Source organism: Bos indicus, chromosome 21 (assembly GCF_029378745.1).
Source record: "Bos indicus isolate NIAB-ARS_2022 breed Sahiwal x Tharparkar chromosome 21, NIAB-ARS_B.indTharparkar_mat_pri_1.0, whole genome shotgun sequence".
Classification (NCBI taxonomy): domain Eukaryota; kingdom Metazoa; phylum Chordata; class Mammalia; order Artiodactyla; family Bovidae; genus Bos; species Bos indicus.
In genome coordinates this window covers 33,913,390-33,940,942 of record NC_091780.1, presented here as the reverse complement: position 1 = coordinate 33,940,942, position 27,553 = coordinate 33,913,390, and the positions used below count along the sequence as shown (strand labels likewise).

General features: G+C 46.1%; 2 protein-coding genes across 2 annotated transcripts; both read right to left on the bottom strand.

The window, feature by feature from the left end:
* Positions 1 to 636: 636 nt before the first annotated feature.
* On the bottom strand, positions 637 to 11,623 carry COX5A (cytochrome c oxidase subunit 5A). Its single transcript, XM_019983800.2, has 5 exons — positions 11,425 to 11,623; positions 6,418 to 6,534; positions 4,130 to 4,251; positions 2,753 to 2,875; positions 637 to 800 (listed from the first exon to the last, which is right to left on the bottom strand). Exons 1-4 carry the CDS (start codon positions 11,528 to 11,530, stop codon positions 2,762 to 2,764), a joined length of 459 nt encoding a protein of 152 aa, XP_019839359.1. The 5' UTR covers positions 11,531 to 11,623; the 3' UTR covers positions 637 to 800; positions 2,753 to 2,761.
* Positions 11,624 to 17,944: 6,321 nt separating this feature from the next.
* RPP25 (ribonuclease P and MRP subunit p25) lies at positions 17,945 to 24,059 on the bottom strand. Its single transcript, XM_019984043.2, has 2 exons — positions 20,968 to 24,059; positions 17,945 to 18,192 (listed from the first exon to the last, which is right to left on the bottom strand). The coding sequence occupies exon 1, from the start codon at positions 23,574 to 23,576 to the stop codon at positions 22,944 to 22,946; it is 633 nt and encodes a 210-aa protein (XP_019839602.2). The 5' UTR covers positions 23,577 to 24,059; the 3' UTR covers positions 17,945 to 18,192; positions 20,968 to 22,943.
* Between the last annotated feature and the right edge of the window lie 3,494 nt (positions 24,060 to 27,553).

Here is a 27,553-nt window from a genome sequence, read left to right as displayed (position 1 = left end):
GGGGCTGGCTTCTACAGAGCACATCCTAAAGATTATCTCAATGACTACTTTAAAAACTTTATTTCACCCATTTTTGGGAAGGTACACAATTTGACCTGTACCCACAGACAACTAACCCTCTAAGCCCAGAGTACTTGCTGGCCCTGTCAACTAGAAAATTCTACACTGGATTTCCCCAGTGGTTCAGTGGTTAAGAATCTCCCTGCCAGGGCAGGGGACACAGGTTCGATCCCTGGTCTGGGACCATCCTACATGCTGTGGAGCAACTAAGCCCATGCACCACAACTACTGAGCCAGCATGCTGCAACTGCTAAAGCCTGTGCTCCACAACAAGAGAAAAGCCTCTGCTTGCTGCAACTAGAGAAATCCCGCACGCAGCAATGAAGACCTTACACACCCAAATAAATAATTTTTTAAAAAGAAAATTCTATATGAAATTATTTTTTAAAAAAATTTTAGCTAATTTACCAGCAAGTGCATCCAAATATGTTAATGTAGCTGACTCATGTTGGATGGTTTCCAGAAAACTGAAGCAGTTCTCTCAGCATATAATGTGGCAACCAAACAGTGAAATCAATGACACTATAATAATTTTTTTTTCCCCTGCCTTTCAATGCAAACACATGAAATACCTAATTTCAGTTCAAACTCATTTCCCTTTTATTAAAGTCCAAGTTACATTACACGGTTTGGTACTCAACAAAGGAAAACTTGTTCGAATAAGGTAATATGTTATCATCAGTATTTCCAGGTGACTTTATAATCAAGTAGCATTATCAATAAGTCCTTGGGAAGTCCATCTGTAAGAGAAAACATGAAAAATTAGCTGGGAAATAAAGAAAAGATAGAAATCTTACTAAAAATAACCTCTAGAGCAACAGCCCAAGGAAATCGCTGCCTCTGTGTAGTCTCTTGTGCCCTTTCTTAATCCTGCCTAAAATCAACACACCAGCTACTAGCTCTTTGGCTTTTCTGTTGTTATCCACCTGGTAATTATTGAGGTAGTATTCTTTTCTAATCAGAAAAGTATTGGGGAGCTGCCCTCTTAAAAATTTTTAAGTGAAAGAAATACAATGTTACTGCAGCTAGAAAATATCCTATATAACAAAGATCTTCTGGACTCCTTCAAATAATACTCGATAAATGAAAGCCTTTTCACATTTCACAAAGATGTGCTATCTGGCTTCAGGGAGGAGGAAAAGACAGTGGTGATACAGAGATGGACAAAGATAAAATTAAGACTCTTCTTTCAAAGCAAGCTGTAAAAAGAGATCTCAAAATTGAATTCAAAACCTCAGGCATTTTCTGCTCAGTCTGTGGTAGGAAGATTGAATGTAGGTATTCTTTAAGATTTTTAGAGTGTAGAATTAGGTGTTCACTAATGGTACCCTAACCACGCTCACGGTTTCTTTATCTTGTGAGGATCTGATACTAGCTTTTAAAATAATTTTGGGTCCACTTTTACTGAAACTAAGATAGCTTAGTTCCACCTTTTAAAAATAAACTTCTTACTCTTAGGAAGCAAATCTTCTATTTAAGCCTCATTATTTACATCTGAGAAATAAGACAATGGCCTTAGTAAATGCTTTAGTATTGCAATGCCTACAAAGGATGTGTGGCATAGTAAAAACAATGGACTCTGGAGCCAGACTGCTGCTGCTGCTGCTAAGTCGCATCAGTCGTGTCCAACTCTGCGTGACCCCACGGACGGCAGCCCACCAGGCTCCCCCGTCCCTGGCATTCTCCAGGCAAGAACACTGGAGTGGGTTGCCATTTCCTTCTCCAATGCATGAAAGTGAAAAGTGAAAGTGAAGTCGCTCAGTTGTGTCCGACTCTTAGCGACCCCATGCTGCCTTGGTTTAAATGTGGGTTCCTCTACTACTTATACGACTTTGGACAAGGTGCCTCATTTTCCTCATTAGTAAAATAGTAAAATGGGAATAAGTGTAATAATAGTAAGTACTTCACAGGACTGTTCATGAGGATTAAATGAGTTTATAAAGCACATAAAACAGTACCTCATACATAATAAGAGTTATACAGACTATACGTGTTTGTTAAATAAAATCAATATAAGCGTTATTACTTATGTATTTTTTTCTGTTTTACAAAGGATTTTCTGCATACTGCTCACTACCCGGCAATCTTGTAACTGGTTTTATTACCTAGTCTGTATTTTCCACAAGGTATCAAGTTTGTATTATCAATGAATATTACCTATTATATTTCAACTTGGGCACACAATAACAGAAGCATCAAATTAATAAAACCCTGATATTAAAAATAAAGATGTATAAAAGCATGCATGATGAATACCTGGTATGTAGTGGATTACCTTAATTGAGGAGAGGTTAAAGAGCTGGAATTAGGAAAAAGGTACAGAGAGGGCTTTAACTCTATGTGAAACCTCTCATTTCTTGGGGGAGAGGGAGAAACTAAAGCAAATATGGCAAAAATAGTATCTCAAAATTTGGGTATGGTTACATTTATTCCCTATGCTATTCTTTACCTTTGAAATATTTTATATTATATAGATTTTAAAGTAGGTTCTTTAACTTGCCTTTACACCAATAAAAGAACAATTATAACAACCAGAAACAACAATTCTAATTCTTTAAATTAATCATCACAGGTACTCTCTAAGCTCACAGCCTCTATCAAAGCCATGAAAACGTCTTTCTCTGAGAATACTGTAATGCCACTCACTCACCCCTCCCTGGATCCTTTCTTGCCTTATTCAGGTATACCTTACCCATGGGGTTTACACTTTGTCAAGGCCCAGTTCCTCTGGAGTGGAGATTCCCAGTTCATTCAAAGTTGGTCTAAGTTCCTGGATGACATAGGGGTAGATTTCCTTATGAGGTCCTGCTTTGTCCTGATGGCAAAGAAAATATTCACATTTAGCTCCGAAAAGCTGTCTCTATTAACAAAATGAAGCTGAAAATGCTTTCAGTCATATGCAGAGGCTAGCAGCAGAGAATATAAGTCACCTACTTTTAAGTTAACATATTCGTTCAAAAGAGAGAGCAACTTACATAGGCACTATTCAAGGTAGACTGTTAAGACACCTGGAGACTAAGACTACTAAATCCAGGGGGAAAGAAACATTTTAAAGCCTTGAGTTACTGGAAAAGAAGGTGGTGATGACAGAATTTTGTGATGGCAATTAAATGTGCCCAGCAGGCAACAGGAATAATTAAGTTAACACGAAAAAAGTTTCTTAATTTGCCTCAATTTGAGACCCTAACTGAATTAACTACTGGTGCTGAATGGCTTGATAGCCTACAGAACCCTTAATTATCTTACCCATTTTAGATAAAGTATTGTCATACTTTCCCTCTTACAGACCTTGCATTTCTTTCCTATAGAATATACAAGTCTTTTCATGGAGAGCTACATGTAGAGAATACTTATTTCTAAGGCAAGAGAGCTTTGAGGAATACTTACCATAACATACAATTAGACCTCTATTGTCACAACATTCTTCAGAGACAAATATTAGAAGGTCAAATAGACTAAGACAGTGTCAAGTTATTATATTATTCTTCTGTCTAACAAATTCTAGGTCTCCTTAAGTGTGTTTTTTAAATTATAAAATTCTTATTTAAAGTTGGTCTAAGTTTTAATAGAAAAATTAAAAACTATAATCAAATAAGAGAGAAGAAAGTATATATCCTTACATTTTGATCATTGTCTCTATACTTTTTAATAAAAAGGGGATACACCACAAAAAATTATTTCATAATTTCCTTCAATTAACATGAATATCTTAAATGTTAAATACACTTCTACAGCATTAATAATAATCTCCTCTGGGAAGTCCCATTTTAAGAAGCCACTGGCAACACTTAATTTCATATCACAAGCAGCACAAAGATAAACTGCAATTCTTAATTATTTCCTTAAGATAAATTCTCAAATGGGATTGCTGAAATTCTAACAAAATAAATTCCTGAATAAATTCTCCCAAATACTCTCCAAAGAGAATATAACCACAATGTACATTCCCTCTAACTATGTAAAAACTAATTCCAGGTATTTTAACAAATTCAAAAATACAGAATACGCTAATACCTAATCAATAGTCCACCTACTTCCAGAACAACCTTAGCATTGTTATTTCACTGACCTTAACAACTTCTAGGATGCGAACTGCACTAGCAAAATCATTTAAACGTCTGCATGCCCGCAAAGCAGCATCAATGATTTTGGGCTCTGGAACCAGGTCATAGCCAACAAGTGTGTTCATCCCTGTCAAATTAAAAAGAGGGGTCATATCAATCTGGAATATCGTCACTTAAACTACAATTTAGTTACCCATACTCTTTTATTGAACCATAGACATGTGATCTTATCTGTTTGATCTGCTAGTTTTTTTTTGCTCTACCATATGGCATGCAGAACTTCCCTTCCATGGATCAAAACCTATGCTTCTTTCAATGGAAGCGTGGAGTCTTAACCATTGGACCACCAAGTAAGTCCCTGGGCCTCTATTATCTCTGCTGCTGCTGCTGCTGCTGCTAAGTCGCTTCAGTCTTGTCCGACTCTGTGCGATCCCAGAGACGGCAGCTCACCAGGCTCCCCCATCCCTGGGATTCTCCAGCCAAGAACACTGGAGTGGGTTGCCATTCGCTTTAGTCGTGTCCCACTCTGTGCCACCCCATAGACGACAGCCCACCAGACTCCTCTGTCCCTGGGATTCTCCAGGCAAGAATACTGGAGTGGGTTGCCATTTCCTTCCCCAATGCATGCAGGGATGCTAAGTTGCTTCAGTCGTGTCCGGCTCTGTGCAACCCCATGAATAGCAGCCCACAAGGCTCCTCTGTCCACGGGATTCTCTAGGCAAGAATACTGGAGTGGGTTGCCATTGCCTTCTATTATCTCTAAAATAAGATAACTGGGAATTCCCTGGTGGTCCAATGGTTAGAACTTGGCATTTCCACTGCCCGGGGCCTAGGTTTGATCCTTGATTGGAGAACAAAGATCCTACAAACCACGTAGTACAACCAAAAAATAAGCTTGAGAGTGATTTTAAATGCAAACACTATCTTCAAAATTAGCTGGTTTCTTTTCAAACAAGACGGTCATTTTCAACTCATATCTTTACCTCTTAGTACAGTGTATGTACTTTGACTGCTTTAAAATAGATCTGACTGAAAAATAATCTAAAAACAACCAGGGAAATACTTAAGGAGAAAGTAATGAAGCCCAAATGAGGACTTTAAGGCGATATAGAGAACCATTAGTGCAGAGTCATAAACATTCAACCAGAAAATACTGGGCATGATTACTTTTGGCTCTGCACAAAATGACACATCATAAAATTTAAGATTCTCTTAATGGGAATGCAGAACAGTTCTTTTCATTACTTCTACTCAAGATTATCCAATAAGAATTTCCCTAGTTGCAGCAAAATGGAGTCATTACATGCCTGTGGAGAAGTATGAAACACTTAGGTTTCTGGCTTTTATTAATTTTAAAATATTAAAACAAAGGACACCAGTGACTGCGATGCTACAATATAGTCATAGAATGAATTCTTCATCTGATATAAACTGCCTACACTTAAAATTATCTATCAGTCTACTAGCTTGGTTATTATTAATGCTACTTACTCATGTTAAATGCACATTTACAAATTTAGGATAAACAAGTTCTAGCTTACTCTGATAGGACACTTACTCAGGGCAAGACAGATAAATCACAACCGAGAATAAAAATAACAAAAATCCCAAACTATTACCAAGAAGGGAAGAAAACCAAATGACTACTTAAATAAATTATCTATTTATTCAAAGTTACACAACTGCTAAATCTTGCTCACCTTGGCCTATCTCTATAGCAGTGATGATTTTGTCCCTTAGGAGACATTTTTGGTTGTCACAACTGGGGGTTTGTAGGGGTGTTAGCATCTAGTGGGTAGAAACCAAGGATGCTGCTAAACATCCTACAATGCAAAGGACAGCCCCTGCAACAAAGAACTGTCTGGCCCAAAACATCAACTGTGCCTCCTTCAAAACCCTGCTTTACAGGAAACACGTACTCTGGAAACTATAAACTTTCCTAATTGCAAGATGCATAACAATACCTAGTCTACATGATACATGTTTTTTTCAAAATACAGCTGACCCTTGAACATGGGTTTGAACTCTACGGGTCCACTTACACAGAGATTTTTTTCATAAATACTACATGATCTGAATCCATATACGGAGAACCTTGGACTCAGAACTGTGGGTCAGAAGGGCCAACTGTAAAGTTGTATATGGATTTTCTATGTGCAAGTGGGTGTCAATGTCCCTAACCCCCACGTTTTTCAAGGGTTAACTGCAGTTACTTTTAACAAAGTAGTGGAAGACTGCACAGCAGTTCATAATTCTGTATTAAAATAGACACATATGCCTGTGTTCCAATTACCTTTACGCAACTCCCAAGCATCAATATCTGGCTTATTGAAGTATGTCACCCAGCGAGCATCAAACTCCTCGTCTGTCTCATGTGACCCATGGGAGTAGCAGCGAAGTGACTGGACAGCTACAGGGGAGGAAGAACAGTAACTTCAATGTACAGAAGTAGGACTTGACTGGTTTTTTCCTTTTTTGGGTGTGTCTTAAAATACACACAAAGTCTACTATCTTAACCATTTCTAAATGTACAGTTCAGTGGTATTACATTCATTCAATGCCTTAGGTTTTGAATCAGCTATGCATGTCATGGTAAAAAAATTATTCACCAGGTCAAATGAAATAAATCTTACATACTGATTTGAAAAAAACATCTTAAAAAACTAAGCACAGAGGGACTTCCCTGGTGGTCCAGTGGTTAAGGCTCTGAGCTCCCAGTGCAGGGGGCCTGGGTTCGATCTGTGGTCAGGGAACTAGATCCCACATGCCACAACTAAGAACCCGAGTGCTGCAATGAAGATCCTGCATACTGCAACTAAGACCCATCACAGCAAAAAAAAAAAAAAAATAAGCACTGAAAAGTAAAACAAAAAGTACTACAGATGTATGTTTATGCTCTTCTCACTTATGTGTAATGCTGGTGTGTAACTGTTAACAGTGGTTATCTCTGGAAAGAAAAATTTTCTTTATACACTTATTTTTATGATAAACAGTATTAATTCCTAATTTAAAATAATGTTCATTCTTGGGAATGCCCTGGTGGTCCAATGCTTATGACTTTGTGCTTCAACTGCCCAGGGCCTGGGTTCAAGCCCTAACTGGGAAACTAAGATCCCTTAAGTTGCACAGCCAAGAAGTAAGTAAAATGATATCCATTCTATGTTTTTTTTGGCTGTGCCATGTGGCATGTGGGATCTTAGTTTCCAGATCAGGGAGGAACCCGTGCCCCCTTCAGTGGAATCACAGAGCCCTAACCACTGGACTGCCAGGGAATTACCTCCATTCTAGTTATGAAGCAAATTTCTAACATATATTTTCTTAATTTAAAAAGTCACAATGAGAAGCACATGGACCACAAGTGAAGAGTAGCTCCCACTCACACAACTAGAAAAAGACCGCTAGAAGCAATGAAGACCCAGCGCAGCTAACAATTAAAAAAAAAGTTCACTTACACTCAAAGAAAAAAGTTTTATTAGATTTCTAAGGAGTGAGATTTTTAAATATAACACTATCAAGGAAACAGGACACCCTTAGCACTCTGCTCCCGATCAATATACCCTTTTCCAGCACCATATGAAAAGCCTTTCATTTTCAGTTTCTGCTTGTAACTGGACAGTGAATTGGGAGTTAAGAAATCTAAATTCCTTCTGAATAGCCTCTGAATGGAAAATCCCATGGATGGAGGAGCCTGGTAGGCTGCAGTCCATGGGGTCGCTAGGAGTCGGACACGACTGAGTGACTTCACTTTCACTTTTCACTTTCATGCATTGGAGAAGGAAATGGCAACCCACTCCAGTGTTCTTGCCTGGAGAATCCCAGGGACAGGGGAGCCCAGTGGGCTGCCGTCTCTGGGGTCGCATAGAGTCAGACACGACTGAAGCGACTTAGCAGCAGCAGCAGCAGCCTCTGAATGGGGCAGGAGGTGGGAGAAGGAATTTTTACCTTTGGGTTTTAGGAGGCAGCAGAGCCTAGTGGTCAGATACTTCTAGGCTCTTAACTCTCTTGTTAATTAACTCAGGTTTTATATTCCTTATCTGTAAAATGCAGATACCACTACCGTAGCAGCTGCTAAGTCGCTTCAGTCGTGTCCAACTCTGTGCGACCCCATAGACGGCAGCCCACCAGTCTCCCCCGTCCCTGGGATTCTCCAGGCAAGAACACTGGAATGGGTTGCCATTTCCTTCTCCAATGCATGAAAGTGAAAAGTGAAAGTGAAGTCGCTCAGTCGTGTCTGACCCTCAGCAACCCCATGGACTGCAGCCTACCAGGCTCCTCCGTCCATGGGATTTTCCAGGCAAGAGTACTGGAGTGGGGTGCCATCGCCTTCTCCCTATCTTAGCAGAGTATGATGATTAAACATGAAAGCCAGGTTAACGTTTTGCCTAGGGCTTAGTAACCTTGTAGGTATGTACTCAGTATAGCTTTAAACTAATCCTTATCTAGAAGTGTCTTAATTGATCTATTTATAGAAATCATAATTCCTAAAAATAAAACATTCTTCAAGTTGCATCTCTTATTATATGAATTTTAAGAGCTTGGTATAATTTCTAGTTATTTTTAAAGGCTTAAAATATCAAAAACAACCTTTCAGCCCACCATCACCCAAAATTTGTAAACCATCTTTCAAAAACTAAAGTTATCCTTAACTGAAAAAAGTGCAAGTATATAATTGAAGTATAAACTGTTAAGCAGTTCCTTATCAAGTTAAATATACACCTACCAAACACAGTAATTCCACTTCTAAGTATTTACTCAAGAAAAATGAAGTATATAATTATCTCCCTAGAGGCAACTATTAAGTGTACCTTCCCAATCATCCAGTAAATTGTTTCATGATAACGAATTTCTTTTGCTCACTGCTGGGCACGGATTTCAACTAGATGACTGTGGTTTTGTTTTCTAAATGTGAAAAAGATGACCAACAAATGCAAATCCTAGTCAGGGAGATCAATGGATCACCTTCAGTGATTTGTTCACCTTCCTTCTGAGAGTCCCAAATTACAAACTGATTGTATTAAAAAACAAAGACAGTGCATGAGACAGCTATTTAGAAAACCAAGCAAGCACTGGGAACACACACAGATCCCAGGTTGAGGAAAACTCACTTTCCCAATGGTTTACATTATATTCCTTATTCCAGTCATAAGTAAAGCAGAATCTATTCTTCTAGTTATGGACATGCTTAACATTCTGATTTTTAGGTAAATTATATCCCTCACACCACCCCCTATGTACAGCATTTCCACCTAGTTTTGAGGCTTGTATGGTAAACTATTTTGAAAAACAGTTACTTGGTGTTTTTATATAAAGGTTCCAGAGTAGAAAAAGAGAAGCATCTGTTAAAAAACTGGGACATTTCTAGGGCTACAATCTAAAAATCTATTTCTAACACTGCTTTTTGGCATTCCGTTAAAAAAGTTTTTTTTTTTTTTTTTTTTTAAGCAAACATATTTAGAAAAATTAAGTGGCTCATAATTCCCTTCAGTAACTAAACAGCTCAGACAAAGCTCAAAGAACAGGCATTTTGGTGGTGGTGATTCTAAGGCATAATGGAAAGAACGGACTAATGTAAAGGGTACATAAACAAGCTCAAAGACAGCTATACAGAAGTACAAGGTTTAGGGGCCCAAAAGCTGGAAATCTATAAATGTGGGAGTGGTGCAGAAAAGGCTGGAAGGTAATTAAAAATGCTACTTAAATTTAGCCCTCCACCAAGAAAGAGAAAGCAGAAACTCCTCCCACCTTTTCAGAGCCTATCAGGGTAAGGAATAGGGGTGAGGACTGTGTAACTCTTAAGGGTTGGCTGGAGACTCTAGCAATTATTCAAAATATTTAATTATCTAATTCAGTAGTTATAGGAAAACAATTCTGTTACCAGGTGGAGGCTGAAGTGGGACAAAATATTAAGTTTGGGTTGCTACTTATTTACAGCAAACTTGAAGCTCCCCAGGTTAACCCCTCCAGAGGCTATCCAAGAATCTTAAGCCTTTCTGACTTTTAATTGCATGAAATTTCTTCAGTCTCATGATAATAAACCTCACCTATAATATGCAAAAATGAAAGGCACTATAAAAATAAAGCAAATATGTTTCAAGCATTTGTGCCAGGAAAGGTGTTGAAAGTTAACATTATCTCATTTAAACCTCACAACTATTAAATAGTATCCCAATTTTAGACTTAGGCAACTGAGTCTTAGGGTTTAACTAACATGTCCAAGGTCACACAGCTAGAAAGTAGTTGACATGAATGTAACCATGACTGCCTCCTTGTGGCAAATATTTAGGTTTATGGGACAATTATGCTTAAGAGGGCGGCTAGAGATAAATCAGTTTGTCTAACCTTAGCAAGAGTTTGAGTTCATACGTTTAAATATGCATGCTTAGGGGCCAAATTTCTTAATGTAGCATATACTACCATCATGGGCCGAAATCAAAGTGCAGTTAAAATAATTAAAAGTGCTAGACACAAAGTCTCCAGGAACAGACATAACAGGAAGGCAGAACAAGAAACAGGAATCAGCAGAACATCTTATACTCCGCAATCAGGCTTCTAACCGGAAGCAAAAACATAAAGCTTCCCCATATAGGCAGAACCCCCTATTTCTGGGTCTGTGATATCCAATTTCTGAAATAAGAGCCTTAAAAGATCTATCAAGTCAGTCCCTCTTCCAGGTCTCAGGAAATAACTACACACGTCGATATATCGTAAAAGTTTAAGAATTAGAAAGTGGCACGGCAGTCTCTAAAAATACCAGAATGGTCTGGTTAAGTGACGGACAAAACGCTAACCGAGACACGTCTGATAACTGTCGTACACGGAAGTATAACGTGTTCTCGGAAGACGCTGGGGGCAGCGGTGCCGGGGACCCCGGAGGGATCACCCCCGCCCCTACCCTGAGCTCAATGTCACCTTCGCCGAAGCGCTGCAGGCCGGCGGTGGCCACTCCTAGTCAGGTGGCCGCAGGGTCAGCGCCGGGGCACGGTCACGGCCTGGGGACCGAAGGGGTCCGGTGGGCACGGGAGGTGCGCTGCGCCCCCTCCTTGGCGCCCACAGCAGGTCCACATTTGATCGGTCCGCGGTGCCCGCACCAGGAAGTCGCGCCGAGGGGGGCCCCGGGGTCGCGACCTCGAGTCCTCCACAACTCGAGGCGGCGGCGAGAACGGCAAGCGGTCACCAGGTTCGGCCGCCGGCCCGCAAGGCAGGAGCTAGGCCTCTGGGAGAGCCTGCCATCGCATGGCGGCGGGGGCCCAGGTCACCGCAAGGACACGCGGGCGCGGACAGCGGCAGGCGGGAGCCTTACCGGCGGCTTGGCCGGGGGCCGGAGTGGGGTGCAGGAGGCCTCGAGGGCTGGCCCGGGCGACTGCGGCTGCAGCTACAGAGCAGCGGCGGACAGCGGCGCCTAGCATGACGGCGATGGCGGCGCACAGGTTAAGGCTGAAGAGAAGCCGGGTGTGAGCCCACGACCGCTCGGGAGCTCGTGGGGGCCGTACTCACGCACCGACGCACGGTGGGCGGAGCATAAGGGTCCGCCCACTGCGGCGCTCGCGCCTTGGCGGAAAGAAGGCGTCACGCGGCCACCGGCGGGCTACGGCGGCGCGCTGAGGACAAACTATTTCGGCGCCGCTTCCCCACGGCTCTCTGGTCCCTTGGAAGGCAGCGGCCGTTGTGGAGCGAGGAATAGAAGGCAGGGAAAGAGCCGTCAGTAGACAGTAGCGCGGTTCAGATCCGGCTCGGGAGATGACTCCTGCACCTCAACATGCGAAAATAACACTACAAATTATAATTTAAAAATACCTTCTTTGCTCTTTCTTTCCCAGGTTTGAGCCTAAAATAAGAGAGTGGGACAGAACGACTGCCTTCGTATAAAGGACTTTATTGGTAACTTTTCTTATATCAGAGACCCGCAAGCATTCAGAGTCCAATCACTTAACAAATGGGCTCTGAAATTAGATTGCTTGCCGGCAATCGAGGCTCTTTTCACCCAATTCCCAGTTCCAGCACTCACCTGGATATTTCTGGTGACATACCCTCCTCCAGTCTCTACAGGAGGGGGGTTGATTAAGTTGCAAGATTTTTTTTTTTGCGGGGGGGTGTGCTTCTGGTCTTAGTTGTGACACGTGGGGTCTTCCGTTTCCTCATGCAGGATCTTTTGTTGGCCGGGGAGAGGACGTTCTAGTGGCACTCCCGTCTCTAGGGTTCGTGGGCTCAGTAGTTGTGGCCGCTGGGGACTTACTTGCTCTGCAGCATGTGGTATCTTAGCTCCCCAACCAAGGATTGAACCCTCATCCTCTGCAAGGCGGATTCTTAACCACTGGGCCATCAGGGAATTCCCCAGTGCCGACTTTTAACATCTAATTTGGCCTCATTAACTGCATTCTGACCTTGAGTTCCTCAGCAGCGGGATCACTTTCCCCAGGCCTGAATTACCTAGCTGCCATGCAGTGTTAATGAGACAAGTCTGTTGTCTTGTTATCCCTCATTCTCTATCCCTGGAACTACTGAGGAAAGAAAAGATGGGGATTCAGGCTTTGCTTGCTGACTCGAGGCCCTGTCTCTAGGGTCTCAGCAGATAACCCTTTTCTGCTTCCTCCCTAGCAGTATGGCTTTAAGGGATATGAACCTGGCTGGGAAAATGATAAAAAAGCTTTTTAGAAAGCACTGTCCTCATTTTCTCCCACCAAAATATTGAAAAGACACCTGGGGAAATATGACCTCTTTGATTTCAAATAGTATTCATTCAATTGCCAAGCACTGGATGCCCAGGAGACGGCAGGGCTCTCATGATTGAGAAAGCACTAGAAGGGACTTCCCTCGTGGTCCAGTGGTTAAGAATCTGCCTGCCAATTCAGGGGACATGGGTTCGATCCCTCCTTTGGGAAGATCCCACGTGCTGAGGAGCAGCTAAGCCTGTGGGCCACAACTACTGGGACCCCAGTGCCTAGAGCCAGTGCTCTGCAACAAGAGAAGCCACTGCAATGAGAAGCTCAAGCACCACGAGGAAGAGTAGCCCCCATTTGCCTCAACTAGAGAAAGCTGGTGGGTGACAATGAAGACCCAGTGCAGGCAAAAATATAAATAATATGTTTTAAAAATAAAAAGGACTGGAAAAAGAATCTAGAAAGAGGTGGATATATGTATATGTGTAACTGAATCACTTTGCTGTGCAGCAGAAGTTAACATTGTAAATCAACTATACTCCAATTAAAAAAAAAAAAAGATAAAAACTTGAGAAAGAAAGCAATGAGTTGGGAGTTCCCTGGCAGTCCAGTGGTTAAGATTCAGTGCTTTCACTGCTGTGGTCTCGGTTCAGCCCCTGGTGAGGGAATTAAGATCCCTCAAGCCTTGCTCGGCTCAAAAGAAAAAGAAAAAGCGCTGGCTACATGGCACTTGAATCCCAATCCCAAATTGTAAGGTGCTGTACTTGTGTTTGCCTGCAGTACCTTAGATTGGCTACTGTAATATTTTATGTTTTCGTTGTTTTCAAAAACAATTATGATCATAATTAATTTTGTGCCACTGCAAGCTACAAACTATTTATTATCCCATCTAAGCCTCATAACAGTGTTGTGAGGTGAGTATTTACCCCTATTTTATGGATGAAGGAATAGATTCAAAGGACACTTCCCCAAGAATCACATAACTGATAAATATCAAGAATAGTGCTTACATTTGAGCCCAGGTTTGTCTGACTGCAGAAATTTTCTTTCCCCACTACCCACAAAGGTAGACTTTGCTGGCTTCACAGCAAATTCTGAACCCCCTGCTACCTTGAAGGCAGTTCTAAGTCCTTATGACCTGTATTAGTTGTTGTTTTGGTTATGCTGGATCTTCATTGCTGTGTGTGGGCTTTCTCTAGTTGTGGTGAGCAGGGCCTATTCTGCGTTGTGGTGCACAGGTTTCTCATTGTGGTGGGTTCTCTTGTGGGGCACAGGCTCTAGGGCACATGGGCTTCAGAAGTTGTGGCACCAGGGCTCAATGGGCTTTAGTTACCCAAGGTATGTGGAATCTTCCCAGACCAGGGATTGAACCTTTGTCCCCTGCACTGGCAGGCCGATTCCCATCCACTGTGTCACCAGGAAGTCCCTGTATTAGCTTTATTATTGCTGAATGATAATTTACCACAAACTAACTTTAAAACAATACCCATTTATTATTTCTCATTTCTGTAGGTCAGTTATGCCTTCATAGCATAACTGATTTTTCTTCTCAGGGTCTTACAAGACTGAAATCAAGATGTCAGCCAGGTCTGCGGTCTCACTTGAAGCTCAGAGTCCTTTTCCAGGCTTGTTTAGGTTGTTGGCAGAATTCAGTTCCTTGCAGTTGTAGGACTAAGTGCCCATTTTTTTCTTGCTGTCAGCCAAGGATCACCCTCAGCTCCTAGAGGCCACCCTCAGGGCCTTACCACATGGATCCTCTGTAGGTCCCCTCACAGTACCACCGTTTATTTCTTCAAACCAACAGGAAAGTATCTCTGACACTTCACCTTCCTTTAAAGGAGGCCTCATCTGATTAGGCTTCAGGCACATCCAGCATAATCTCTCTTTTGATTAACTCAAAGTAAATGGATTAGTACTAATCTTGAGAATGATATATCCCATCACTTTCACAAATTCAGCCCTGTTTATACAAGGCATGTACACTAGGGGACATGAACCCTGGGGGCCATCTTTGAATTCAGCCTATTACCTCACTTAAGTCGGGAAGCCTCTGCTTATTCCCAAGTTCTTCTCCAGTTGTGCCCCTGCAGCCCATTCTGTCTACTTCCTCCAGGATAGGTTTAGACCAGATATCTTGGTTCCTGCCCAAGGCTGTCAGGGTCTTTTGACTCTATCATCTTCAGCCCGAAATCCTTTGCTATCCCAATGGAGAAGCAGCAGCTGGACTTTGATATCTCAGGGATGTCATCATCATCAGTTGATCAGCCTATCAGCTTCCTGCTGCAGCAGAGTCTTCCTCCTGAAAGAGTTGTGATGAGGCATTTCCTCTGATGTGTGCAGAGGGGAGGAATTATTGAGGACCTTGTACAGATACAGACATTGTTCCATCATGTGACTTTCTAGTAAAGTGAAGTTCACATGCAAGAAAAGTTCTTATCTTCTCTGGTGGGAATTAAGCATGCTTTGGGGAAAAAAAAATGAATCCTGTCATTTCAAGGCTGGAAGTAGCTTGTGGCTCTTAGTCTGACTGATCCTATGTTGCTTCCATTCCCAAGTCCCCACTTGGGCACTTCTAGTGATGGGAATCCCAACACTAGCCTGCTTCAGAAAAGGAGATGAATGTGAGAGGGCACCCGAGAGAATGACATTCTTGCTACTGTTAAATTACAGCTCTGCTGCAGGGCCTTAGGCAAGGTATTCCAATTACCTGAACCACAGTTAATTCATCTATATAATGATAATAATGATGGAACCTACTAATTTGTTATTGAGAAAATTATATAACATAGTGCGTGTAAAATACTATGTCCTGCCTGGACATACCTCAATAAATAGAACTCAATAAATGGTGAGTGTTGCATTTTTCTGTTGTAAATTGTAGAAAGTTCTTTTCCCAGGGCATGGCAGGTTGTGAGACTAGGGACAAGGCATGGAGGTGGAGTGGATAAACACACCACATGGATCACCTGGGAATCAGGGAGAAAAGGTGGCAGGAGGAGGTAGCCTTCAAAGGTGATCCTGCTCGGGGATCCAGTACAAGTGCATGCATGCGTGCTCAGTCACTTCAGTAGTGTCCAACTCTTTGCAACCCCATGGACTGCAGCCCGTCAGGCTCCTCTGTCCAAGGGATTCTCTGGAAAAGAACACTGGAGTGGATTGCCATTCCCTCCTCCAGAGGTAGCCTCCCAATCCAGGGATTTAACCCATGTCTCTTATGTCTCCTGCGTTGGCAGGTGGGTTCTTTACCACTAGTGCCACCTAGGAAGCCCATTGAATATAGATAGGAGAGCTCTAATAGTACTTTTTCATAATTAATTAATACTTATTATGTAATTTCCTAAGTTATTACTTTTATGATAACATCATTAAAGGATATAATTTTTGATTGAAATATAATTCACAAACCAGAAAATTCATCCTTTTAAAGTCTATAATTCAGTGTCCTTTTATTTGCTATGTTGTATAAGCATTATCATTATCTAGTTCCAGAACATTTTTACCATCCCAAAGAGAAACTCCATACCCAATGGCAGTCACTCCTCATTCCCTGAACCCCACCAGCCCTAGGCAACTACAGATCTACTTTCTGTATTTATGGATTTGCTTCACTAGAAATTTCACATAAATATGAATGTCCTTTGGGGTCTGGTTTCTTTCACAGGGCTTCCCTCGTAGCTCAGCTGGTGAAGAATCCAACTGCAATGCAGGAGACCCTGGTTCAATTCCTGGATTGGGAAGATGCACTGGAGGAGGGATAGGGTACCCACTCCAGTATTCTAGGGCTTCGCTGGTGGCTCAGATGGTAGAGAATCTGCCTGCAATGCAGGAGAGCTGGATTCGATTTCTGGACTGAGAAGATCCCCTGAGATGGGAACAGCTACCCACTCCAGTATTCTTGCCTGGAGAATCACATGAACAGAGAAGCCTGGAGGGCTACAGTCCATGGGGTTGCAAAGAGCCAGGCACAACTGAGCAACTTTCTTGCACTTCATATAAAGTTTACAAGATTCATCCATGTTGTAATAAGTTCTTCATTTCTTTTTGTGGCAGAGTTATACTCCATTATATGGATATTCCACATTTTGTTTACTCATTCATCAGTTAATGGACATTTGAGTTTTTTCCACTTTTTGCCTATTATGAACAAGGCTTCTGTGAACATTTGTGGGCATATTTTCATGTGGACACATGTGTTCCATTATTTCCATTATTATATCTAGCAACAATATATGGGTCATAAGGTAAGTCTATGTTTAACTTTTTGAGGAACTGCCAAGCTGTTCCGAGGTAGCCTGCATCAACATTCCCATCAGCAATGTATGCAGGCTCCATGTTTTCTGCATCCTTATAATTTTTTTTAAACAAAGAAAGCTGAGTTTTTGTAGTTGTCTGAACTGGACCTCACACCCTCAGTTTCCTGTCAGGACAAAGGGCCCAGGGCTGGGATGCTTTGTGTTCTGAGTCCACTAGCTGCTCTCTTAAAGGTTTTTTCCTGTGATGGGGATTTAACTTTGGGTCTTGCTTAAGAATGAGTGTGCCACTCCTTCTAAAAATTATCTCACCGACTAGTCAACCTTGATTAACCATCAAAATCACTCAAGGATCTTATTGAAATACCCATTTCCAGGTCCTTTCTGGGAGATTCTGACGCTGTTGCTTTGAAGTTCAACCCCAGCAATCTGTATTTTTAAAAAATTGTGGGATAATTAACATATAACATGTAATCTACACATTTTTTTCAGTTGTAATGCAAAGTCTATTTTATTTAGAAATCAATCAGTTTATACCAATTAATTTATAACAGCAATCTATATTTTTGACAAGTGCCCTAGGTGATTCCAATGAGTAAAGATTGGGAAGGTTGGTATTATCCCCACAGCAATCTGGCCCATTTTGCAGATGAGAGAGCTGAGGCTCAGAGAAGAATAACTTGCTCTAAATCAGAATCAGCCTCATTTCTTGCAAAGCCTATCATCTATTCAGTATGACACTGTTCAATATGATCTGTTCACATTTGCTAGCAGAACTCTGAAAAGAGCCTTTCACCATGCACGACTAGACCTTAGCAAACACCCCATATTCCTTTTCCCTATTCCCACTGAAGGTGGTGAGAATATTGTATTAGTTTCTTATGGCTGCTTTCATAAAGTGCCCCAGGCTGGATGATTTAAAACAGCAGAAATTTATTTTCTCAGTTCTGGAAGCTAGATATCCAAAATCAGGATGTCTGCAGGACCATGCTGTCTCTGATGGCTCCAGGGAGGACTACATTCTATACCTTTCTCTTAGCTTCTGTTGTTCACTGGCAGTCTTTGGCATTACTTGGCTTGCAGCTGCATAACTCCAGTCTTTGCCTCCATCTTCACATGCTGTTCTTCTCTCTATGTGTCAGTCTGTATCTTCTCCTCTTCCTATAAGGACATATTGGATTAAGGACTCTTCCTATTTCAGTATGACCTCATCTTACATATTAATTACACCTGCAAAGATCCTGTTTCCAAATAAGGTTATGTTTACAGGTACCAGGGGTTAAGGCTTCAAAATACCTTTTGGAGGGACACAATTCAACTCACAATGTCTATGATAATCAACAGGAGTCAAAAACAACACCAGAATCCTCCAGTTAGGCCTAAACATGGTGACCCTTAGCTTTTTCAAAAAGAAGATAGAACCCAAAGGTCCATATGGTGGGGATGGGGGACTTTGGCCACTTTCTGGGGATGGACAGTTAAGGGCTTTGATGTGGTGTCAGAACAGTTCAGAAATCTCATTCACCCAGTCCTTATTCACTCAATCAACAGCTCTCTGTGGGATTCCTGCATTCCAAGAGCTAGGTAGGGAGCAAGGCAGGCAGGATCCATTTAATCACGGCTTCTGGTTTACTGGGGTAACTGACAACCAGAGGTTCACACTAATGAGGGCACAACTACAAACTAAGGTAAGCTCCGACAGGAAGAAACCCAATGTCACCAAGGAGACCTTCCTGTGACTGTATTTCGTCCTTCCCTTTCTTCAATTACCCTTTTCCCTGGGAAACCTGTAGGTATTTCAACATCTCAGTGAAAGAGGGGACTAGAGCGTCCCTAGTGGCCGATATGGGCATAGCAGTGATCCAAACTGTAGAACAAATCGAGTGGGGGCTGGGAGATGAAGGGAGCCAGGCGGGAGTGTGTGGGGACTTCCTTTAACTGTGCAGTGAACATGTTCTAGGAGATTCATGGCCAGTGGACAAGAGCTTTAAAGCTTTTACCAATTTGAAGCTGCGGACCCCTCTAACTCACCCCTCTTCCCTACCAAAATCCATCTATTGTTTGGTCCATCCTGTGATGCCAGGAAGGCAGGCTAAGTTCTGGCCAAGCTAGGGTTAAGCCACAAAGAACAACCCTCCTCTATGCTGGCTGTAATGGCAATGAAATCCTACCTAGCCTGGGTAGCTCTCAAATCTGACTCCATCTCTGGTCCCACTACCAGAGCTCCGTCTCCTACCTCCCTGCAGTATAGCAAATGCAGTCAGGCCCCTTCCAATTCACCTTCCACCTACACTGGTGCCAGAAGGATCCTTCTCAAACATCAACCAGACTAAGGTGAGACTTCCTTGGTAGTCCAGTGGCTAAGACTTCCACTCCCAATCAGGGTCCCCAAGCTCCAGCCCTGGTCAGGGAACTAGATCCTAAACATCACAACTAAAGATCTCGCTCAAGTCCTGCAACTAAGACCCAGTGCAGCCTAAATAAGTAAATGCTTTGTGCTGTGCTAAGTCGATTCAGTCGTGTCTGACTCTGCAACCCCATGGACTGTACCCCATCAGGTTCCTCTGTCTATGGGATTCTCCAGGCAAGAATACTGGAGTGGGTTGATGTGCCCTCCTCCAGGGGATCGTCCCAACCCAGGGACCAAACCAGAGTCTCTTATGCCTCCTGCATTGGCAGGCATGTTCTTTACCACTAGTGCCACCTCAGAAGCCAAATATTTAATAAGTAAATATTAAGAATAATATTAAGAATAATAAGAAGTAAATAAATATTTTAAAAAATAACAATGGAATATAACGAAAAGAAAAAAGACCAATACCAAAAAAAAACAATGGAATATAATGAAAAGAAAAAAGACCATTGCCTCCCTCCCTTTCTTCAGGGAGGCTCCTTGTGACCTGGCTCCCAGCTCCCACCTGGTATTCCAGTCCCACCTGCTTTGGCCGAGCTTTGTTCAGACACTTGTAGCTGCCTCAGCACCAGATGCAGCATCACCTCTCTGCCTGGAATTCCTTGTCTAGTCCTGTCCAGCTGTCTAACTCTGTCTGGTCACTGCTGAGCCAGCTCCATCAGTACCTCTGAGTGAATTAAGTGCCTCTTCTCAGAACTCCCTTCTCCTACTATTACTGCATTGTGCCATGACTTTCTTTTCCCTCTTCCCTAGACTGGGATATCCTGCAGCAGAAACTGTGTCTGATTACACTGTGATTCTCCCCCCGACTCCCCACCCAACCCTGTGCTTAGATTGGCACCTGGCACAACAATGAAGTCCCTCACGGTCCAGCTGGCGGCCCACTGCCCATATAACCACATGCTCTGGCCTTAGATTATATATATTTATGCTCCCAAGTGGATTCTGATTGTGTGACCAGATAGTTTTGGGGGTGTGAGTCTTCACTGCCACCCCTAGCTGGAAGTGTCCCCAAAGGAGGGCCCAGAAAGCTCTTGGATAGAGGTCCTACTGGAAAGATGGTGTCTCACAGTGGGGCAGGGCACTCCCCACTCCCTCCCATTCTGCCACGAGTCAGTTCTTGAAGTGAGCTGTCTCTGAGGTGCTCCCGTGGCCACCCCCTGCTTTATTCCAGCACTTCTCAGGTTCCCACCTCAGCCTTGGAGTTGGGGGTGGATAGGGGTATCTGTCACCTCTTGGGTCAGCAGGGCCAGAGGATCTAGTAAAGCAGGGGTGGGGAGCTCATTCATAGATGCTGGGTTCCATTGCCACTCGTGAGCACATATCAAAATCCTGGGAACTGAAGCTGCTGGGATGGAGTAAAGGTGCAAAAAAGACAGCCAGTTTTATAACCCACTTTCTAGCATGGGAGGCAGAAACGCAGTCCACCATGTGAGCAGGGTAACACTCTGAAGGTGGGGAAACAACATGCCCCTCTCCTCTCCACACCACAGGGTGAGTTTCTAGGCTGGAAGGTGACTCACCTGACCCAAGACATCTTCAATGAGAAAGTCTCTGCTTGCATTGTCCTGGTGACCCAGCAATCAGGACTTTAGACGCTAGTGATCTTGGAAAGTTGACCCTCTTCCAGAACCAAGAGCAGTCTCTCCTAAGACTCTACCATGCAGGACCTCTTCTGCGTTGTATCATTTAAATTCAGATGCGGACGCCCAGTGCCAGCCCAGGGCAACCTTGTTGTCAGGACAGTTTACATTCTCTCCACACTTCCTGGGCTGCTCCTGAGAGAGTCAGACTCACACACCCCAATCCCTTGGCTCTCCCCAGGGACTCATCAAGAACAAGACATTAGGGAGAGCAGCCCGTGCCAGTCTCTTTGACAGGGCCCACCTATCCAAAGCACAAGCAGAGCTGGGGGGTGAGGGTGAACTCCCTGAAGAGCCCCTTCTATCAACTGCAGAAACCTACCTCTTGTTACCAGCAGAAGGATTTATTTCAGCTTTTTGCCTACAAAGTGACTTACATATTTCCCCATCTCTTCCTTTCCATAGATGCTGTCAAGTTGCAAGGGGACAGGGTCTGCTTCTATGATCTTGGAGCTATATGCCCCTCCCCCTCATATTTGCTAGAGTGCTTCCAGTACACAGCACTCCTTCCACCCTCCCACCTGACTTGGAGTTGGGCAGAAAGGCTTATAAGGCTGTTATCTCTCAACAGACAGCTGTGCAGGGCCAGAGGCAGCAGCTTATCAGGGAGCCTGCAGTGATTCACAGCCCAAGTCCCAGCTTCTCTGCTGAATAGTAATTTCCAGCAGTGGATTTGTGCTCAGTCTCTCCTCCCCCTCTCCCAAGGGTGTGCTGTCCTTTCTCAGAGAGAGAGAGAGAGAGCGCAGTGAAGGGTAGATTCTATCCATGGGTCTGGGGGGCTCTGTGCCAGCCGTCTGGTAGGGCTGTTTATTGGCAGGAGGCTGCAGACTTAGGGAGCCCAGTTGGGTCTACCACCCTTGGCAGTGACCCCCAGGATAGTTCACTGATGCTCACTTTCCTCCCCCTTCCAGAAAAGCAGTATGCTGCTCCCTTTCCCTTAGTGGTAACACATAAGGTGACAAAGGTCCCCTTCTGGCCACAAGCCCTGAAGCTACTGGAGCTAGCCAGGAAGGGCTGAGAAAGAGGGAGGAACCAGCCACTGGGTAAGGTGCTCCCGGCACCATTTCAAAGCTGTCCAGTTTCTGTGCCTGACCCTTAAGACTCCAAAAGCTAAGGATTCCAGGCTGGAGGGGACTGAGACACAAGGGGGCAGACCAGAGCAGTCTCTACACAGGCACGTGGTTAGGAAAAAACCCAGGGACAGAACCATTTTTGTGTTTGTGTTATTGGAAGCAAGACTCCAGCTGTGGGGCTCAGGGGAGGTGGCATGGAGAGTTCTGTCCTGGGTCTCTCCTTCTGGGCCAGCATGGGGAAAGTGGGATGTTAAAAGAGCCTATGGAGACGTCCCTGCCACCATGATCTCAGGATGCTCCTTAAAAGCAGGGAAAGGAAAACTAGAAACTGTCCTGGGGTGAGGGGCAGAATAGCCCCTTATCCCTTGCCACTCAAAATCGCCCGCCCTCAAGCAGTGGCTTCCAACCCTTTGCCCTCTGCTGACAATGGTGGGGTGATTCCAAGAGCTTTCCTCAGCTTCCACCTTCCTACCCCACTTCAAGAATCCTACAGGAACCTTTAACCCTTGGGGTTAAAGGCTCAAGAGTCCCATTGCCCACCATTCCCTCCCTGAAGAAGGTCCCCGTATGGTTCAGAAAAGCTGAAGGTGTCGTCAGGCAACACAGGTGGAGGAGCAACCCCACGACGAAGCTTCCCTGGGGTTCCCCTCTTGTCGCCTTGGGGTCTATACTGCCACATTGTAGGTTCCAGAGTACCAAGGCATGAAAGGCTAGAGATGCGTCTCAAGGTCGAAGCTCGGGGGTAGGATCCAGCCCGTCCAGGTGGCCCAGAGGCCGGAGTTCTCAGGCGGTCTGTTCCTCTTCAGCAGCACCTGGCTCGGGTTGTGACCTCTTCGCGGAGCTCTCTCCAGCAGCAGGTTCCCCTAGACTCCTCTTGGACGTCGGAGCAGTTGGCTGGGACGAGGGGCCGGGATGGGGGTTCGGCGGCTGGTAGCCGGGTTGGCGCGGATCCAGGGCATCCTTGGAAAGTAGGATGGCGAGGCTGGGCACGTTCTTAAGTACACTGAGACTGGCGGCTGGCTCGCCAGGCTTCTGCCCCGGCGTGGGCTCCGGAGGGAGGCTCTGCCACAGCTCGCGCACGCTCTGGTAGCGCAGCCGCGTGACCTGATGCAGACCCGCCAGGCGGCGCTTAAGGATCTCGGCACACGTGACGGTTTTGGTGGTGGCTCGACCGCAGCCGCTGAAGACGATGGCGCGCGTGGCTGGCTGCGCCATGCTGGCAGTGGCGAAGGCCAGCAGGTTCCGGATCTTGCTGCCCTCCTTGACCCGCATATGCACGGCGCCCGGCGCCAGGTCGGCGAAGGGGCCTGAGCCCGGGCCGCCCTCCTCATCCCCGCTCCCCACCGGCGCCTCCTCGGAGCGCACCTTACGGAAGTTCTCCATGCGCCGTCGTTGCGGGGACGTGGGCTTCGCCATCGGGCCGCCTCAGCCCCGGGGCTGCATGTCGGTGGGTCGCGTCCGGCAAGGGCCGGCAGGGGTAAGGGTGCGGGAGCGGCGTGGACGCTGGCTGGCGGATTGGGACGGTGCGATCCTAGCCTTCCTCTTCTCTCCACTGGGCGCTGCTCTACTCGGCGATCTCGGCGCCCTGTGCTACGCGCCTTTAGTTGTGCCCCGCCTCAGAGCCTGGGAGCCCCGCCCCTGCCGCCGGGCCCCGCCCCCTACCCAGCCCTGCCGGCTCGCGCCCCAGCCGCCCCAGCCTCCCCAGCCTTTCGCCTGCATCCACTGTGGTCCTCGGATACCCGGGTTTGGGAGGTGCGCGCACCGCGGGGTGCCATGGCAGTGCCAGGGGTGACCTGCCAGCTGAAGTTTCCCTGTAATCACCATCAGCCCTACCTGAGCCTACCTTCATAAACCTACAACCTAAATAAAAACTGCGTTTGCTGGGCAAACGCCGCTTCAAGCCGGGTCCCCGAGCCCTTTCGCGGTTTAGCTGAAGTCCACCCACCCCTTGCCCGCTCCCAATGAGAGATTTCAAAGCGGCCTTCTGGGGACTGGGACCTCTTTCTCCCACTCCTAGAGGAACGACACCCCCACCCCGACCCCGTCCCTTCGCTCCCGAGCCGCTCTTCTCGCCTGAATGACAGCCTGCGCGCTGTCAGCTGAGTGTAGTAGGCGCTGGCTCCGTCTCCGCTCCGCGCCTGCCCTCGACGACTATGTCTCGGCATGGTCCTCGCAGGGCAGCCTGAGAACTGAGGTCTCAGCCTCGCCGCGCCTGACCGGAGCTGAAGGCTCCCAGACACCCCCGCACACCCGCTGGGGTGTGCGAACTGAGGCTCTGGGCCAGGCTGTCCCCTGGAATGAATGGGACGAGAACGATGAGACCCGGCTCTCAAGAGGAGTTAAGCTCCCTCCGTCCATTGCTGAAAGTCAAGTATTAGAGCTGCATGCCCTACAGTAAGCCAGACATTGTCTTCAGCTCGCGTGGATCCCCCTTCTTCTCAGGTGGAATTTGCTGTTAGTCAATCGGGCCCCCTGGGACACAGTGGGGTCCTTTTTCAGAAAAGAGACTGGGTAAAAGCAGGTTTTGAGGGAGAAGGGAGGTAGCTGGGAAACGGATCTCTGGGACCTTATGGTGTTACTGGGTGCCCTTCCCCGGGAACTCCGCAAGACCGAGGGAGTGGCCCGGGATCTCTTTCCAGGAGAGATGAACAGTGAAGGGAGAGACGAGATTGGGCTTTAAAGGATTGCTGATGAGAGAGAGAGGGTTTGTGAAGGAGCTGTATTCTTCCTAGAATTGCCCTAGGGCCTCGTCCTTCATCCTTCCACCCCTCGCGCACACAAAGAACTGAAGGCGGGCGAGACCTGATCCGGGTAGGGATGACTACGACGGGGCGTGGCGGGGTGGAGCCCTGATAGCTGCGGCGGACAGGAAGCCGTTGAAGTGCTGGGGTCACCCCAGTGCCCAGGCGAGCTGGTGCTCAGTCTCGAGACGGGGCTGCTGGGGTCCCTCTCCTCTCCTCCAGGCTGCTTTCGCCTTCTCAGTATCTCGTATCTCCTAGCGCTCGGCCCTGCTATTTGGGACCCAGGACTGACTCCAATACGGCCCTTTGGGAGTGACTGGAGAGCAGGTGGACTTTTGAGCCCCAGTACATGAATGACCATCCTCTTCTCGGATCTCCTGCTCGCACGCTGGGGAGAGAGGCTCTGGAGGACGCTGTCGGCTCGGAACCTGTGTTTCTGGCCAGTCCCAGCTCCGGCGGCCCCACCCCCGCCCCGAGGAACAGCCGTAGGAGTCGAAGGGCAGCAGTCTGGTGAAGGCAAAAGAGTTTGCAGCCCTTGACGAGGCTCAGGGGTACTCAGGTTCTGTAAAACTGGGGCAGTTGTGGGCCTTAACGGGCATCAGTTTCGTTGCTGCTGCTGCTGCTAAGTCGCTTCAGTCGTGTCCGACTCTGTGCGACCCCGTAGACGGCAGCCCACCAGGCTCCCCCGTCCCTCCAGGCTTGCCGTTGCCTTCTCCAATGCATGAAAGGAAAAGTGAAAGGGAAGTCGCTCAGTCGTGTCCAACTCTTAGCGACCCCATGGACTGCAGCCCACCAGGCTCCTCCGTCCATGGGATTTTCTAGGCGAGAGTATTGGAGTGGGGTGCCATTGCCTTCTCCTAAGAAAAAGTCCCCAAACCGCTGAAATCTAAGTCCGAACCGGTTGGTTACGGAAGAAGAGAGCTCTCCATCCACGGGGGTATGTAAGCCTAGGCTGAACGTTCACTTGGAGGGGATTAATCAGGGGTCTGCAGTTTGGAGGAAGGGGCCTGGGAGCTCCGAGTTCACGTCTGTTGAGGATGAGGCAGTTCTGCATTCGCCCGGGTTGGCCCTGGAAAGCCTCGCACCGCCATCCCCCTCCGCTGCCGCCAGCTGGAGAAGACTCGGTTCACTTCGCTCCCCAGTCAGTGAAGGGAGGCTGCGGAAAAGGCCCGCGTCCCCTCCCGTCTCTCTCCTCCTCTTCTCCAGCTCCCTCTGCAGCACTTAAAATGTAAATGTACATCATGATTAGCCGCCGGGTCGCTAATTACCGCTGAAGCCATTCATTACCCTGTCAGCGCGCGTCGCAGCCCGCCGGCTGTGAGCTCCTGCCGGGCCGCGGAGTGGCAGGGCTTAGCGGGGAACGAGGACGGGGAGGGGAGCGGAAAGATTTAAAGCGGGGCGGGGCACTGTGAATGAGGGTAGCGAGGTTGGCAGAGGGCAACCGAGGGCGGGAGAGGGGCCTGTGCGCTGGATGGCCAAGTGCTGGGGTGGGGCAGGGAGAGGCAGAAATGCATTCGACAGTTAGCAAGAGAGACGAAGGAGAAGGAGCAAGGATAGCAGAGGAGAGACGCGCTGTGAGAGAGGAAACGGGGTGAGAAGCGAGGCCCAGGAAGGACACGCCGGGGGAGGCAGGGAGGAACGGGGGAGGGGGACAGGGGGACCCGGCAGACGCAGCTGGGAGGAGAGTAGAGGGCTCAACTCTTGGGAAGGTGCCTAAGTTGAGCATCTGTGGCGCACACTCCACGACAGAAACGTGGAAAGAGAGTCAAGACTTTCTGTCAAAAAAACCTCACAATAGGACCACAAGTTTTTTTTTTTAAGTGTGTGCATGTTTATAGATATAAATGCATTTAAAAATTATTTTTATTTTTTTGTAGTGTGTGCTGTTTTCTAGTACACACTCTCTGAAGCCTCAATTTGTGCCTTCAGAATACAAAGTTTAAGCCTGGAGGTTTGGAACAGACTGTGTAATGAAGTCCTGACCTTGAAGTCTGAGCTTCATTAGCTTCTTTTTGCCTCTGTGTGACCTTGGGCCATTAGCCCCTGTGCCTTGGTTTTCTCAGCTGTAAAATGGGGTAAATACAGGAACCTGCCTCATAAAGCAGTTGTGAGACACCTAACAGTCTTAGAACCTTGGCTGGTAAGTTCTCAGGAAATGTTGGCTGATGTTATTTTTCACATATTATTTGTGATTAAAATAAAAATTAAAAATTTATAAAGGGAGAGGGGAGGAAGAAAGGGAAAGAAATGGGCAAAGCCTTGGAAATAGCGTTTTTCCTTATATGTAGAGGATTAGTGAGTGGCAAAGTGGATTCTTTTCACCTTCCAAGGAGTTGGAGGGGTGACCAGGCTGGAGCCTAAGCCTTGCCAGTGCAGCTCCAGTCCCTCATCTGCAAGGGGACCTTTGTAGCAGTACATCTGCCTCTCATGGACAAGTTACTTCTTACCCAATAGTGGGAGGAAGAAAACCCTTGTTCAGGGCAGATCTCTTCCTCCTCTGTCTCCAGTGGCAGAAAGAGGATGTGGGGCCCCTAAAATCCCTGGTCCTAGTCCCAGTGTGTTCAGGCAGGGGATTGGGAGACAGGAACTAGAAAGCCAGAGCCAGAGGGAGGTCACATTTATCAGGCACCCACCAAGTGCCCAGTACTGGGC

What these genes read in the sequence shown, in the direction of transcription:
- RPP25 (XM_019984043.2), bottom strand. Translation starts at nt 23,576, where the DNA reads ATGGCGAAGCCCACGTCCCCGCAACGACGGCGCATGGAGAACTTCCGT.
- COX5A (XM_019983800.2), bottom strand. Translation starts at nt 11,530, where the DNA reads ATGCTAGGCGCCGCTGTCCGCCGCTGCTCTGTAGCTGCAGCCGCAGTC. An exon ending in GGCCCCCGGCCAAGCCGCCG is followed by an intron (nt 6,535 to 11,424) that starts GTAAGGCTCCCG and finishes CCTCCCCTGTAG; the next exon opens with CTGTCCAGTCACTTCGCTGC. An exon ending in GCATCCTAGAAGTTGTTAAG is followed by an intron (nt 2,876 to 4,129) that starts GTCAGTGAAATA and finishes CTTTGCCATCAG; the next exon opens with GACAAAGCAGGACCTCATAA.